At 35.7% G+C, this 15,155-nt stretch overlaps 1 protein-coding gene across 4 annotated transcripts in view; it reads right to left on the bottom strand.

Moving 5' to 3' along the window:
- Positions 1 to 15,155, bottom strand: part of Map3k20 (mitogen-activated protein kinase kinase kinase 20) — a 172,510-nt gene that overhangs the window by 83,866 nt on the left and 73,489 nt on the right. For all 4 annotated transcript variants that reach the window (XM_021238651.2, XM_004857688.3, XM_004857686.4 and 1 more), the window contains exons 3-4: positions 13,127 to 13,214; positions 627 to 728 (exon numbers count right to left, since the gene is read on the bottom strand). In XM_021238651.2, the coding sequence (XP_021094310.1) occupies positions 627 to 728; positions 13,127 to 13,214 (190 nt within the window). The remainder of the gene's footprint in view (positions 1 to 626; positions 729 to 13,126; positions 13,215 to 15,155) is intronic.

Here is a 15,155-nt window from a genome sequence, read left to right as displayed (position 1 = left end):
TTCAGTTAGGAAAATGGAAAAAAAGATAAAAATAAATGGAATTTAAATTGCTTTAGAAACCATTAATCTACACAGAAATTTATGGGGGAAAAAGAACTGGGCATCTTGTTTAAAGACTTTATGTATTAAAATATTTCATTTCTAAGTGTCATGTCCAAGTTTACATTAAATATAAAATCAAACCTGAGTGGCCCACACATAGAGGAACAAATAAATTTTTTGGCAAGTGCTTACTATTTTTAGCATATTATCATGTATACAAAATGAGCAGAACTAATCCTATAATAAATCATTTTTTTAGATACTGCAGAGAAACTTTCAGAACAAGCATTGAAAGTCAGCTTCTCAATTACAATGTCACAAAATGTGGCAAAAATGTCTGCCCCAGAATTTGCTGATTTTGTAGAACCTGATTTTAGGGAAAGAACTGAAGAGAAAACAAATTCAGAACTAGAAGGGCAATTACCTAAAATATCTGTACTGTGAATTGAAGAATTCTTACTACTTTTGGTCTGCAAAAACAAGAGTATCTAAAGACACAGAATAACATTTTTCTGACATAAGTCCCTACATCAGAGTAGGAAAATGCTCCCACCAATTCTGTAAGAAACACCAAGCAATATTACCTTTGGCTACATCCTTGGCCCAAGTCATAATGTGATCCATATCCATCTCTTCACTCCTGTTACTGTTGATATAGTCATAGAGTGATCCCAGAGAAGCATATTCTATTTCCAAAGGAAAGATAGGCACATAATTAAAACCAAAGTACATTTCAGCAATTAGACTTCACATTTTCATCAAGAAAATATGTTTTGACATATCAACAAAAAACATCAAATTATATAAAATTGTTAAATGCTATGGTTTCTAAAGGTTAATAATATTTTAGAAGAAAAATTTGTCAAAGACAAGATCACTGACATAGAATGAATAATTATCTTTAATCCAGAACCAGAAGCCATTTATCTGGAACTCAGAAACACAAAGAGGTATTGGAAAAGTATATTTGAAACAAAGGTATGTATACAAATATTTATTTAAAAGCTGTTATTCTTATGACATGGGTAATATTTTTTTTCCAAACTGAGAAGTAAAGATAAAAAAGAATAAAGAAAAGTTAACAACCTTAGATACCTGTAGAGCACCGTCAGGTATACCAATACATACATAATGGAGCCCAAGAAAGCAAAAGACAGAAAGACACTGAAAGAATCTTTGAAGAAGTGACTGACAAGAACTCCCCAAATCTGATGTAAAATCTTTTTTTAAAAATTAATTTTATTGGTACATTTTAGGTATATAACCATATACATCACTGGAAATCTGCACCTTTACATAATCTCTCTTGGTTCTTATTTTTTCCCCATTCCCCTGCCCTCCCTTCAACCCCTCCACCCCTCCCTATTTACAGAGACTTGGTTTCCAGTTTTTCATTTTCTCATATTAATTCCATTCCCTTCTTTCTTCTCCCCTACCCCTCCCACTTCCCCTTCCCCTTTGCCCCTTTTCTTCCTATTTCACATTACATATTATACCTTTTAGTCCTTATTTACACTTTCAGTTTCTCACACTAGACAAACTATTCAGTATTTACACGTGTGTCCTATTTATTTCACTTAAGAGTACTGCCTCAATGTGCACTGGCGCTGGCCATGGTCACAATCTTGCTGCTTGACACAGATCCAGTGAAACCGAAACTATGGCTGAAACCACGACTCCATCTTTTGCTTTCTGCGGTAGTAATTACCTCGGTGATGTACTCCCCGGGAAATCACTGAAAGGATAGAAGTCATTACTTCAGAAATGGTTACTAGGCCGGGATTACAGGAAGAAATTGTAAATCCATTTACAGAAAAGCCCCTCACTCATACCTCCATGAGCAGTGGGGACGTGACATCCATATGCCCTGACTGTACAGAGGGAGATTGGGACATCAACAAATTCATGACGCAGGCGCCCCACTGTCTGGCACCTGGTCATCCTTGGCCAACACCCGCAGGGCACACAACAGTGAGATCCCATGAAACTTGGCCTAATGAAGTAGCCTGATCTTTTAAAAATGCTTCCTGTTCCTCAAATGCAAATCTGATAAATTAGCAAGAGTTCACATAGAACCCGGAAGAGTATTTAGAGCTGGGTGGTCTAAAATAGTTTCTTAGATAATATCAGCTTGCTCTTTAACTCTGTATGAAAACACACTGTGTATGGACCCATGTGCTTACCAAAGCCTTGTGTAATCAAAACATATATAAGTAAAGTGATTTCGGTATAACTCAGACAGGCAAGCTGAGCTGCCGACCCTCCACTCAGTGTCTGTCTCATTCTCTCGTCGCCGACTCCACACCTCCTTGCAGGACCTGAACCCGCTGGAGCTGGACTCTGGCAGTGCATCCATTTAGCTATGTTTCTAATTTCTCATTTTTTATGGCTGAGTAATACTCCATTCTATCAAAAAACCACATTTTCTTTATCCAGCCTCCAGCTGATGGGCAATTGGGTTGCTTCCAAGTTTTAGCTATTACAAACTGTGCTGCTATGAACATGGGTGCACATAAATCACTATGGTATGATTCTTTTAATTCTTTGGGGAAGATCCCCAGCAGTGGAATAGCTGGGTCAAATGGGACTTCCAGTCCTAGTTCTTTGAGGTATCTCCATACTGATTTCCACAGTGCTTGCAACAGTCTACACTCCTACCAGCAGTGGAGCAGGGTTCCTCTTTCCCCACAGCCCTGCCAGCATATGTTATTGGTCAATTTCATGATAGCAGCCCTTCTTTCTGGAGTGAGGTGGAATCTCAGCATTGTTTTCATTTGCATCTCTCGAATGACCAGTGATGTTGAACATTTTTTCATGTTTATTTGCTATTTCTACTTCTTTGTCTGAGAAATATCTGTTCATTTCAGATGCCCATTTTTGGATTAGGTCTTTAAATTTGGGAGATTTGATTTTGTAAGTTCTTTACAGATTCTAAATAGCAGACCTTTGTCTGAGGAACAGCAGGTGAAAATTTTTTCCCACATTGTGGGTTGTCTCTTCACACTGTTGGTGGTTTCTCTTGTTGTGCAGAAGCTTTTTAATAAGAAGAGATGCCATTTGTTGATTGTTTGTGCTAGTTCATGGGCAACTGAGGTTTTGTTCATAAAATCTTTTCCTACACCAATGTCTTCAAGAGTTCTTCCTAAACTCTCTTCCAGCCAGTTCAGCGTTTCTGTTTTAATATTTAGATCTTTAATCCATTTAGATTTTAGTTTAGTGCATGGTGAGAGATATAGGTCTAGTTTTAATCTTTGGAAAGTTGAAACCCAGTTTTCCCAGCACCATTTATTAAAGAGGCTATCTTTCCTCCAGTGAGGGTGTTTGGCTCCTTTGTCAAAGATGAGGTGGTTGTGTCTGGAGTTGTTTCTGCATCTTCTAATCTATTCCATTGGTCCTCAGCTCTGTTTCTTTACCAGTACCAAGCTGTTTTTATCACAGTAGCTTTGTAGTATAGTTTCAAGATGGGGGTTGTGATACCCCCTGCCAATGACATAGATAATACTAAACACATAAATCAGAGAACTTATGAGACATTCTCAACAAATCAATCCTTGTTGCATCAGGATTTAGAAGAGCTTTCAAAATTTGAGCACAAAAACATCAAGAAAGTGATAGCTTTTACTGCACAAAATAAAATGGCCATATCGAAGTATAAATTATACACTATAAAGTCACTGGTGATAGTTTGATGAATTTTAGTAAATTCAGAGTTGACTGACCATCATCACAATCCAAATAGTTCCCCAATGTCACTTTAGAATTGCCAAGTCATATGGTAAGTTTGTATTTAACATGTATAAGACTATCAAACTGTTTTCCAAAGAGGATTTTATTGTAGCCATTCTAGTGTTTAATTCTAGTGGTATCTCGTTTTTAATCTGCATTTCCCTAGTAACTAATAAAGTCGAACATCTTTTACTATTACCCCTTTATATATGTTATTAAGCAAAATGTCTATTCAAATCTTCTTCCCATGTAAACTAGGTTGTTTTATTGAATTCTAGGAGTTCTTTTTTCTACATGTAAGTCTTTTATTGGGTATATGATTTGCAAAGTTTTTTCTCCCAATCTGTCACTGGTCTTTTTATTCTCTTAAGAGTATCATTTTTCAAAAAACAGAAATTTCTAGTTTTTATGAATCCCAATTTATTGATTTTTCTTTTGTGGGTCTTCACTGTGTATCATATTTAAGACTGACTAACCCAAAGCCATGAAGATTCTATTTCATTTTTCTTCTAAAAGGTTTAGAATTTATTATGTCTATGATCCATTTTGACTTAGTTTTGTATGTGGTATGAAATTAGGGTCTAAGTTATGTTTTTGTATGTGGTTCTCTAATTGTCTCAGTATTGTATAATTTGGTAAATTATCTTGGTACCTTATCTGAGAACCAACTCATGAACAATGTGAGGTTTTTCCCCCTACCTTCTTACTTTTGTTCCATTATTTATTATGCCTTTAGATATTACACAGATATCACCCTATATTAATTACTGCACATTTATAATAAGTTTTGAAATAAAACAGTCTAAGTCTTCAAACTTAGTGCTTCTCAAATACTGGTTTGGTTATTTCAAGGTCTTTTGCATTTTTGTGTAAATTTTAAGATCAGTCTGTCAATTTCCATTTAAAAAGTCTACAGATATTCAGAGAGGAATTGTGTTGAATTTATCGATCTTTGGGGAGAAGTCCATCTTGACAATACTGAATCTTCCAAACCATGAGCATGTAATGCTTCTTCTATTTATTGAGATCTTTAATTTCTCACAATAGTATTTTCTACTTTTCAATGGACAAGTCTTACACTTAGTTAACTTTATACTCAATGATTTCATTCTTTTTGAAACTATGAATGGAATTGTTTCTTACTATTTTTTAGGTTAATTTCCAGCATATAGAAATAGAAATGATTTTTGTATTGTGACCTTGGATCCTTGTGACCTTGCTAAACACGTTTGTTAGTCTTAGTAATTTTTTTGTGAATTTCTCAGGATTTTTTACATATAGGAGTACAGAATGTTATTTAAAAAGTTTTACTTCTTTCTTTACAATCTGGATGCCTTTTATTTCTTTTTTCTGCCGGACTGGACTAAAATCTTTAGGGCAATATTGAAGACATTGTGATTGGAACCTCCTTGTCATATTTTCAGTCTTGGGGAAAACATGAAACTTGTCACCATTAAGTATGATTTAATTGATTTATTTATTTGAGACAGGGTGTAGATCTCAAACTTGCAGCAATCTTCCTGCCTCAGCCTCCCAAGTGCTGGGATTACAGGTGTGTGCCGCCACGCTTGGCTGAAGTATGATTTTAGATGTAGATCTTTGTAAATGCTATTTAGCAAGCTGAGAAAAAGCTCTTCTATTCCTGGTCTGTTGAGAATTTTCATTGTCAATGGGTGTTGTAGTCTGCCAAATTCTTTCTCAGCATCTTAAAATAGTCATATAAAATTTTTGTCTTTTATTCTATTATCTGTTATGGTGCCTTACATTAACTGATTTCAGATGTTGAATGAGCCTTGCAATTCCAGATAATATTCCATTAGGTCATGGTGGGCTTTTCTTTATGGATATATTTAAAATTACAAATTCAAAAATCTTTTTCTTATAGGTCTATTCAGCTTTTATTTTTTAAAGTCAGTTTTGATAACTTACATTATTTTAGGAATTTGTTCACTGCATCTAAAGTTTCTATTTGCTAATACAAGGCTGGTCGTAACAGTCTCTGATTGGGGGGAGCAGTACTGGGGGTTAAACTCACGGTACTCACAGTGAGCTATCTCCCCAGCCATTTTCAAATTTTTAAATTTTGAGACAGGGTCTCACTGAGTCACAAAGTTCCCAGGCTGGGTTTGAACTTGCAATCCTCTTGCTCCAGCCTTCCAGAACGCTGGAATTACAGGTATGTAGCACTGCACTGAACTCTGAAAATGTTTAAAACTTCTGTAGGAGTCATAGCACTGTCCTCTCTTTCACTCCTGGCTTTGGTTATGTGTATCTTCTGTCTTTTCTTGGTCCATCTAGGTAAACAGTTGTCAAATTGTTCATCTTTATAAAGACCAAAATTTTCATTGATTTTTCTCTGTTATTTTTGCTTTACTGTGTTCTAATTTCATTACTTCCTTCCGTTGTATTACTTTGTTTCTATTTTGTTCTTCTTTCTGTAGTTTCTTAAGGGTCGAAGAAGGTTAGGTTATAAACATCAGATTTATCTTTTTTTGGATATAGGTGCTGAAAGCAATAAATGTCCCTCTTGGTGCTGCTTCATCTACTTTCTTTAATTTTGATAATGACTCATTTTTCTTTCAGTTTAAAATATTTAAAAGCCCATTGTGATTCCTGTCTTGACCCAGAAGTATGTTAATTTCCAAATATTTGGGGATTTTCCAGATTTCTTTCTGTTGTTGGTTTCTAATACAATTCCACCACAGTTGAAAAACATACATTGTATGATAAAATCTTTTAGATGTGTTGAAACTTATTTCATGGCCTAACTTGTGATGTATCTTCAAAAAGGACTCATATGTACTTAAAAAAACATGTATTCTCTGTTAGGCGATGTGCCCTATATTTGTGATTTAGGTAGAATTGGCTGAAAATGTTCTCCAAGTCTTCTATATCCGTGTTGATTCTGCCTAGTTTTTCTATCACTTACTGTAGTGAGAGGAGGACTGAAACCAGTTATTATTGTTGACTATTTCTCTTTTTAATTCAGTTTCTGCTTCACATACTTTGAGGACCTGCTGTTAGGTATATACACTTTACAATTACTATAAATTCCTGACATACTGATCTCTTTTATCATAATAAAATGGCTATACTTCTCTCTAGTAATATTTCTTAAGTCCGTTTTGTCTGAAATGTATATAGTTGCCCAATTCTCTAACATTACTGTCTGGTGATTTTCCAGATTTCTTTCTGTTGTTGATTTCTAATATATTATGGTACATCCTTCTTTACTCTTTTACTTTCAATCTATTTGTACCTTTGAATCTAAGACATGTCTGCTGTAGACAGTCAAGTTGGATCTTGCTTTTTTTTTTTGATACCGGGGATTGAACTCAGAACCTTGCACTTGCGAGGCAGGCGGTGGAACCACTGAGCTAAATCCCTGGCCCTGGATCTTGCTTTTTTATTCAGTCTAACAATCTTTGTCTTTTGACTGGGATGTTAAGACCATTCACACTTAATGTAATTATTGATATAGTGGGGTTTGCATTTGCTATCTTGTTTTCATGTCTCTCTTCTTCAGTCTGCTGCTCTTCCTTAATATTTTCTTTTCTGTTAATCTTTTTAATGTATCATTTTAATCCCTTGGTGGTTTTTTTTTTTGTTTTTTTTGTTTTTTTTTTTTTACTGTATTTGAGTGACTTTTTCAGTAATGACTCAGGGAATTTAAAATGCATCTTACAGCACAATCATCTCAGGCTAATACTAATCTAAAATATAAAACTTTTATATGCCCTTTTCCCAATATAACTTCTCTTCCCTCATCCTTTATACCATTATTGTAATATATTGTTTTTGTATCTGTTTTAAAGTCAACGTAAAATTTATTGCTTTGTAAAATTTTGTGTTTTTAAAGATATGAAGGGAAATGAGAATATATTTAAGGACTTTCATATTAACTCACAAATTTCCAATCTCCTTTATTAATTATTTCTATGGATTTTAATTATCTTGTGTCATTTCCCTTCAACCTGAAGTACACCCTCAGCCCAATATTTCTTGTAAAGCAGGTCTTATTTAGCAGGCATATCTAACAATATCTTTATTTTTATTTCACTTTTTAAAGATACATTTGCTGCACACGTTTTGCTTTTAGCACTTTAAATGTGACTCTGTTGCCTTCTGGCCTCCATTACTATAGGTGAGAAGTCAGCCCCTGATCATGTTGCTGATCCCTTGTACATGAGGACTTATTTTTCTCTTGTGCTTTCAACATTCTTTGTCTTTAACTGCCATTAAATCACTCTGGAAAATTTTCCATTTCAATTATTCTTTTTTACCTCCAGGATTTCCACTGGGTCCTTTAGAAAAATAATAATCATTTCTATCTACTTAAGATTCTCTACTGGTTGAGTCATTGTTTTCATATTTTCCTTTAATTCTTTGAACATAGTTTGTTTTAGTTCTTTCAACATACTGTTTGGAAATTCATGTCTGTTAACAACTGGGCGTACTTGAGGGATTATTCCACTATTGTCTTTTCTTCCTGAACATAGGTTACACATTCCTATTTCATCACACTTTATTTTCTGTAACTGGACAGATTGGATAATGTATTGTGGCAACTCTGAATTCTTACTTTGCCTCCAAATGTTGGTCTTGATTTTGTTTACTAACTTGCTAAATTCATTCAATCTGCCTCACACTGTGTGTCCCCAGTGATGTCTTTGCTCAGTTTTTGTTTAGGTTTTTTTCAAAATGTCACTTCTAAGTCTGGCCTTATAAAGGTCATCCTGTATTTGTACAGGTTAATGCTTAGCCAGTGGTTAGGAAGATGTTATGCTCAAATATCCCAAGCTCATGGATCCACATGTAAGTAGCAAGAGCACACTGAAAGTTTAGGCTTTTTCAAATCTGTCCCAGCTTTTACTTTCCATTGCTCTTTTTTGTCGCCTTCAAAAAGTGCAGTCTCAAGGACAACAAGGAGTGTGTGAACACAGGGCCCTCTCCTCACTCTGTCTTACCTATACGTGGCCCTGGCCAGGGATATATTTACCTCAATCACAACCATTATTTCAGGCTGGTAGGGCTGTTAGCCATCCTGCTCTCCAGTCACCAAGAATATCACGTTTACCAACAGTGCTGCTGAATGTGGGCACTGCCCATTGCTCCAGATCTAGTGAGCACCCTCAATGGGCAGCAAAGCTGCCAAGCCTCATAGCCCACCTCTGAACAAAATGAGCTGCAGTGGAGGTAGAAGAAGGAGAATGACAACCTCCAGGAAAGAGCACTACAGACTCCTGCTGTTACCCAATTCAGGGCAGGAGGGAGGAGAAAAGACGCAACAAAATTTAACATACACAGAGTATTCCTGGAACCACAGGGTCTTGTTTCCAACTTCAGAGTGTTCCTAAAAATAAATTTTCTAAAGACAACTTTAAAAAGCAGTAAGTTATGGTTACAAACTCATGGGACTGAAATATTCAACAATTCTAATGTTATGCCATTGGATACTTGCAGTTTAGGATAAATATCTACAGATAGCATAATGCTGAGATCTGAAAACTACTGTATTTCAAATGGACTACAGTGAAGATGATGTTCTCTGAAAACCATGTAAAAATAAATTAAATAATAATCAGTGTGGTGGCACATGCCTGTAATCCTAGCACTTAGGAGGCAGAGATGGGAAGATTGCATGAGTTCCAGGCCAGCCTAGAATACAAAGTAAGTTCAAGGCCAACCTGGAGCACACAGTGAGACCCTGTCTCAAAAAAAACAAAAACAAAAACAAAAGATAACTTAATTAGCTAATAAGCAAAGACTGGCATAACATCAAAACATGCACACTGGATGTGTCTATACTTAAAATAAATCAAGATCAATTAAAAGAAATGAGATTGGGTGCTTAAAAATTAATGTTTTCCATGGTTAAGTTTAATGAGAACTTAGACCTGCTGATAAATCATGCAGAACTAGTAGCCTGAGTGTGCTGGTTAGAGTAACATGGAATAGGTAATAAACAAGAGGTGCCCTTCAGCCCTGAGCAAAAAGATGCAATTTCTTAAGCCTCTGGGACCCTAAATTACTTTCCCCTGGAACTCAGTCTGACACCCTTTCTTCACTCTTAGATAACTTGATAGTGTGAGTGTGAGTTACTCTCCAATCTGACTTGTTCCAAAAAACTACATAATCTAGAATCAAACAACCTTTCCCTTCTCTCCAAGGTGTTTCCTTTCTCCTCAAGGCCGCAAGTGTGTGTTGCGGGGGGGGGGGGGGGGGGGGAATGGCACAGAATTAAGAGGTTTCCAAAAATCAAAGACAGGAAGATGCATTAGTGAATCTTTGGAGTCTAAAGTTCTACTTACCCAATTTCTTTGTAGATTTGGAAGAAAGATGTTCATTTCCCTTCTAAGAGAAATAACTGGTAGCTGCCTCTTAGACATTTCCCCATGCCCCATTATAAACAAGTCTGTGATGAAAAGTTTCAGCAAACACACATACAGACATGTACAAATACACATATATACTCTCCCAGACATCTCTCTCGTCAGAGATCTTCAATGACCCATCTGTGAAGTTCTGGCAGAGTTAAGAGAAGATCTCACACCTTCTGATTCCCATTCCAGCACTCATTCCATTCCATCACTCTGATAAATCATTCTTTCAAGCCCTCAGTATGAGTGACAACAGCTGCCTGCTGCAATAACCTTTTCTATTAACAAAAAAACCCACTGAATGAACTTCAGCCATTCAAACTTCCTTCTCAGAGTCTCTATCATCTGATACGTGGATGAGGTTCATAGAGGGGCATGTAGCTAGGCTGGGTGATCAAGGTCTTCTGCCTGTCTACCTGTATTTCCCCCTTCATACCCTCACAGTAGGACTTATCTGTGTTCATTCCAAAAGGCAGGGTAAGTGCCATCATCCATAATCCATCTCATCCTTCACCCTCAAACTTGCTTAGTTGGCATATGCACAGCTGGCTACCCATGCACAGCATGGCTTGAGCCTAACACTCCAGAAGGGTTGGTTGGAAGATGTGAACACATGTTTAGTTAAAACTAAATCTCTAGGAATAGATACAATTTACTTGCTACAAATACCAAGTAAAATCAAACTTAGTTATCAAACAACTTGGATTCTTTCTCTCACTTTTGAATGAGATGACTCAGATTGAGTATGCTAGCAAAGAATAAATGTGTCTCACATTTTTCTTTGGACAGTACTCTCTTGGAAAAATAATTCATAGTATAATTCAAGTCCCCTTTTCTACTCTTTATTCGTACCTCAGGAAACTAGAAAATTCCATAAATAGCCCATTGATTTAGGTAAGCTAAAACAATCTTCTCCAAAGCATGAGACATCAAGGGTATAAGAAAAGGAGCAGACAGGAATAACATCTGCTAGATAAGAATAATACTGGCTACAAATGAAGACAGAAAACAGGATTCAGATCTATAAACATAACCAGTAAAAAGTAAACACAACTTGGGGACAAAGAGCAATATGGTAACTGAGCCAGAGAAAGGTTTAACTTTAAATCAGAAATCTGACATGAAAGGTCAGGCATGTTTTACCCCTAACAATATAAACCATTCTGAGATATTCATGTTAATATAGGAAATACAGGAGAAAACTGTGACATGCCTCATTCCTGGCACAGATCAAAAAGCAGTAAATTAGGGATAAAAATCCCTCTAGCTAAGAATGTAGATAAAAATACTAGTTAAGAGCAAAAGCAAGTTAAACTACTTGCCACTAGAGGATGAAAGTAACAGCACCATGTCCCTGTGAACTGAAGAAAACAAACTCATAACCTTCTAGAGCCTGGTAGTGTGCAAGAAGTGCTTCCAGAGAAATGTATACCACTTACCCTAGCTAAGAAAGTTACTTAAGTTAAGGTCTTAGTTTCTTGTAAAAACAAATTATTTTACTTATCATGTAGGATTAAGTATGATATGAGAGAATTTTTTTTTCAGTACCTGGAATTGAACGCAGGACCTTGCACTTGCCAGGTAGGTGCAGCGCCACTGAACTAAATCCCTGGCCCCCAGATGAGAGAATTTATAAGAAGGTTCCTAAAACAATTCTTTGTATTAAACATGTTTTATTTTCTATGAAGACACTCCAAGTTCTTACTGTTACAGTGGAAGAAAACAGGGCTAATTTTTAAGGTTTTCTTACTTGCTTTTGCCATGATAACAGAATTGCCAAAATGAAGAACTTTGTTATGGCTTGTATCTAGATGTCCCCTCAAAGTCTCATGTGGTCATAGGTGAGGCTTTTCTGAGGTGGTTGGATCTAGGGTGTGTGATGCTGGGATCAAGGGTGTGATGCTGGGACTGATTCATGGTACAGTGCTAGGATTAAGCCTGCCCTACCCTGGATATGATATAAGAGGCAGAAAGAGGGTCACTGCTTGCTGCTTGTTGCTTGCTGCTTCTCTGCTACTTTGCTGCCTTCTACTCACAATGAACTATTTCTCCTTTGTAATGCCCATCTGCCATACCACCCTGTCTTGTAGTCAGCCAACTATGAACTGAAAGCTCTACAAACTGTGAACTAAATAAACTTTTCCTCTTTTAATTTTGGGTGTCAGGTATTTTGTCTCAGGAACAAGAGAAAAAATAACTAAGACCTGATCAAAGTTTAGTTTAAAATTGAACGTTACAGGGCCGGGGATTTAGCTCAGCGGCACTGTGCTTGCCTTGCAAGCACAAGGTCCTGAGTTCAATCCCCAGTACCAAACAAAATAAAACAAAACTGATTATTACAGTTGTTACAAACTTAAACTGCTCATTGCACTATATGAGCATAAAGTATTAAAAATGTGTCTTTCTGTGTTTTCATGTAGCAAAATTTTCTATGTGCTCCTTTTTGGACATGGTATTTCTACCAGTTAAAACTGCTGCTTCAAATTATGTGATAATTTAGCTCAAGGCCATAATCAGCTCAGATGACCAAACTTAAAAAATACTGCTCTAACATCAGAGACCTTGAAGAATGCTCTAATAGGATTAAAATGTCTTGCAAAGAATTATTACATGAATAGCTCCAGAAATCTTAATTTACAAAAGGTCACAGAGTTACAAAAAACATCTCTCATTTCGACTAATTAAATGAAATTTTAGTTAAACGGCACCTTTAAGTATTGGTATTGCAGCTGCAAGTGAATTTAAATAGCATTTACACAGATATAATTAGCACAATTAAACATGGGTAGAAGTAGAAACACCATTCTTAATTATATTGATATAATCAGATTTATTAATGCTTTATAGCAACAAAAGTGACACCTGACAGTGGCACACAATTCATGACTGAACCTAATATTAAGCATTTTAGCATATTAAGGAATCTAAAGCTAGGTAATTTGAGACAGAAAGAAAGAAGTCAAATAATGAATTCCTACCTGTGACGATACCATAGTTGGGAGGTTCGAGAATTACTCCATAAAACTGGATGATGTTTCTATGACTCAATACACTGAGTATCTCTGCCTGTACAAAAATCAAATGCAAAATTGCATAAAATTTCACATTTATAATAATCTAATAAAATGCACACCATATTCAATTTTATTTTCCTTACATTAACAAAGATATACATATATAATCAACAAGTATGTGATGCTGAAAAGACTGTCTTTAGCAACACAGTTGAAAGTTTAAGTAAACTGCTGTTGAATCTTTATGAAAATTTACAAAGAACATGAGATTGACAAGGCAACAAAAGAGGCAGGTGGCTAGCAAGTCCACATGACTGGTATTGGAGAAGGGTGACTGAAGTGGTCAGATACCATATTTATAGTAAAAGCCCTTTTCCTGATAACCAAATATACTTTTCTGCATAATACTCTCTTTGAGAAGCTCCAGCAAGTCTGAACTTCTGTCATTTGGATGAGTCAAAATTAAGGTAGAGGTTTAAAATATTTCTTAATAGATTCAGATAATACCCATTTGTATTATTTATCTAATAATTCACTCAAAATATATTACTGCTGCCTTTTATGCAAGGCACTATAAACATATGAAGATGGGTTATTGACCTTCATTGGTGATCTGAGAGGACTTGCACACTCTGAAAGGTATTAATACTAGAAAACTGTACTGGAGTGGCATAGCAAAAAAAGTTATATTTATTAAACCCAATTTTTAAAATGGAAAAAACCAAACACTACCGTCTATAGGATACTCTAGATAAATCACATATATTAATTAAAATTTTATTCATCTTATGGAGATAAAATGACTAATCAAGAATTATAAATACAAAGAGGTTTTAAAATCATGTGAATTAAATATAGAAAAGATTTAAATCTTTTAAGTGAAAAGTATATTACTGGCAATAAAAAGTAGATTTTAAGCCTCCTACCCCAGAAAAGGCATCATCCAGAAGAACGTCAGCAATTAATGGAGAAGCCAGGGTCAGAAAGAGGACTCTCCTCTGGGAATGTGCACACTATGAATTAGTGTTATTTGCTGTACATTTTTTTCATAGGGTGAGGGTTGAGATTTCATTAAAAACACATTCTGTGAAACTAGTTTTGAAGGTGATGTAACTAGATAGGAAACAGAGATCTGAGGGTTGGCAGGGGGCTAATGCAGATTCAAGAAAAAGGAAAATCATCACTGATTAGAGGAGACACTTACAAGGGTTAATTTGACAGTGTTTTACTCCTAGTAAAAGAGGTGCTGAAGGGGGCTATCATTGCTTAGCCAAATGATTCCTTAACACCCTCTGAGTGCTATCACTTGCAGAGGCTCTGCGTTCACCAGGCAACCTTCTTCTCATAGTTCACGTTCCCAAGTAAGAAGGGTAGGCATTAATTAGCCAACACAACCATTCATCTGACGGTAATTCTAATTCTCATCATGAAATAATAAAGGAACATTATTATAAAAATAAAAGTTTATGTGAAGTTTGGAAATCACAAGTTGCCCTATTTTTTAAGTGTCAGAACAACTCTGAATAAAGCAGTAGAGTTCTACATGAGTAAAGCAGGCAAGTTAATGTTGCACCAGTATTTGTCAAACGGGGAGAGTATTATCTTTCAGTATAATCTTTAGGGTATCTGAATTTTGTGCCCATTAAAATATTGTATCAACAAATATTATATCAATAAAATATTATATCAATAAAGAATAAATGTAGGAATATCTGAATCCTTGGATGACCACTTTATACATTATCATGATGGAATTTTCAATGTTCCCAACAGTTTTCATGTTTACACTGACAACATTGCCAAGTGATACCTTGAGGATTTATCTTTTTAGGAGTTGGTTAGCATGTTTAACAGCTCTTGGGCAGGCACATGCACATGTCAAAATAACAACCAACATCCTGCATCCCATTGTTGTGCTCATACTTTAATCTTTTACAGTTATTAAGGCAAAATTACTCTTTTGCAAGGTAAGACATTTTCCTGGAATAAGATT

The sequence above is a fragment of the Heterocephalus glaber genome, unplaced genomic scaffold (assembly GCF_053883595.1).
Source record: "Heterocephalus glaber isolate CG9 unplaced genomic scaffold, H.glaber_assembly_v1.0 deba00000347, whole genome shotgun sequence".
Classification (NCBI taxonomy): domain Eukaryota; kingdom Metazoa; phylum Chordata; class Mammalia; order Rodentia; family Bathyergidae; genus Heterocephalus; species Heterocephalus glaber.
Note: the sequence above shows the minus strand (reverse complement) of the source record. Positions and strands in the feature narration are given on the sequence as shown.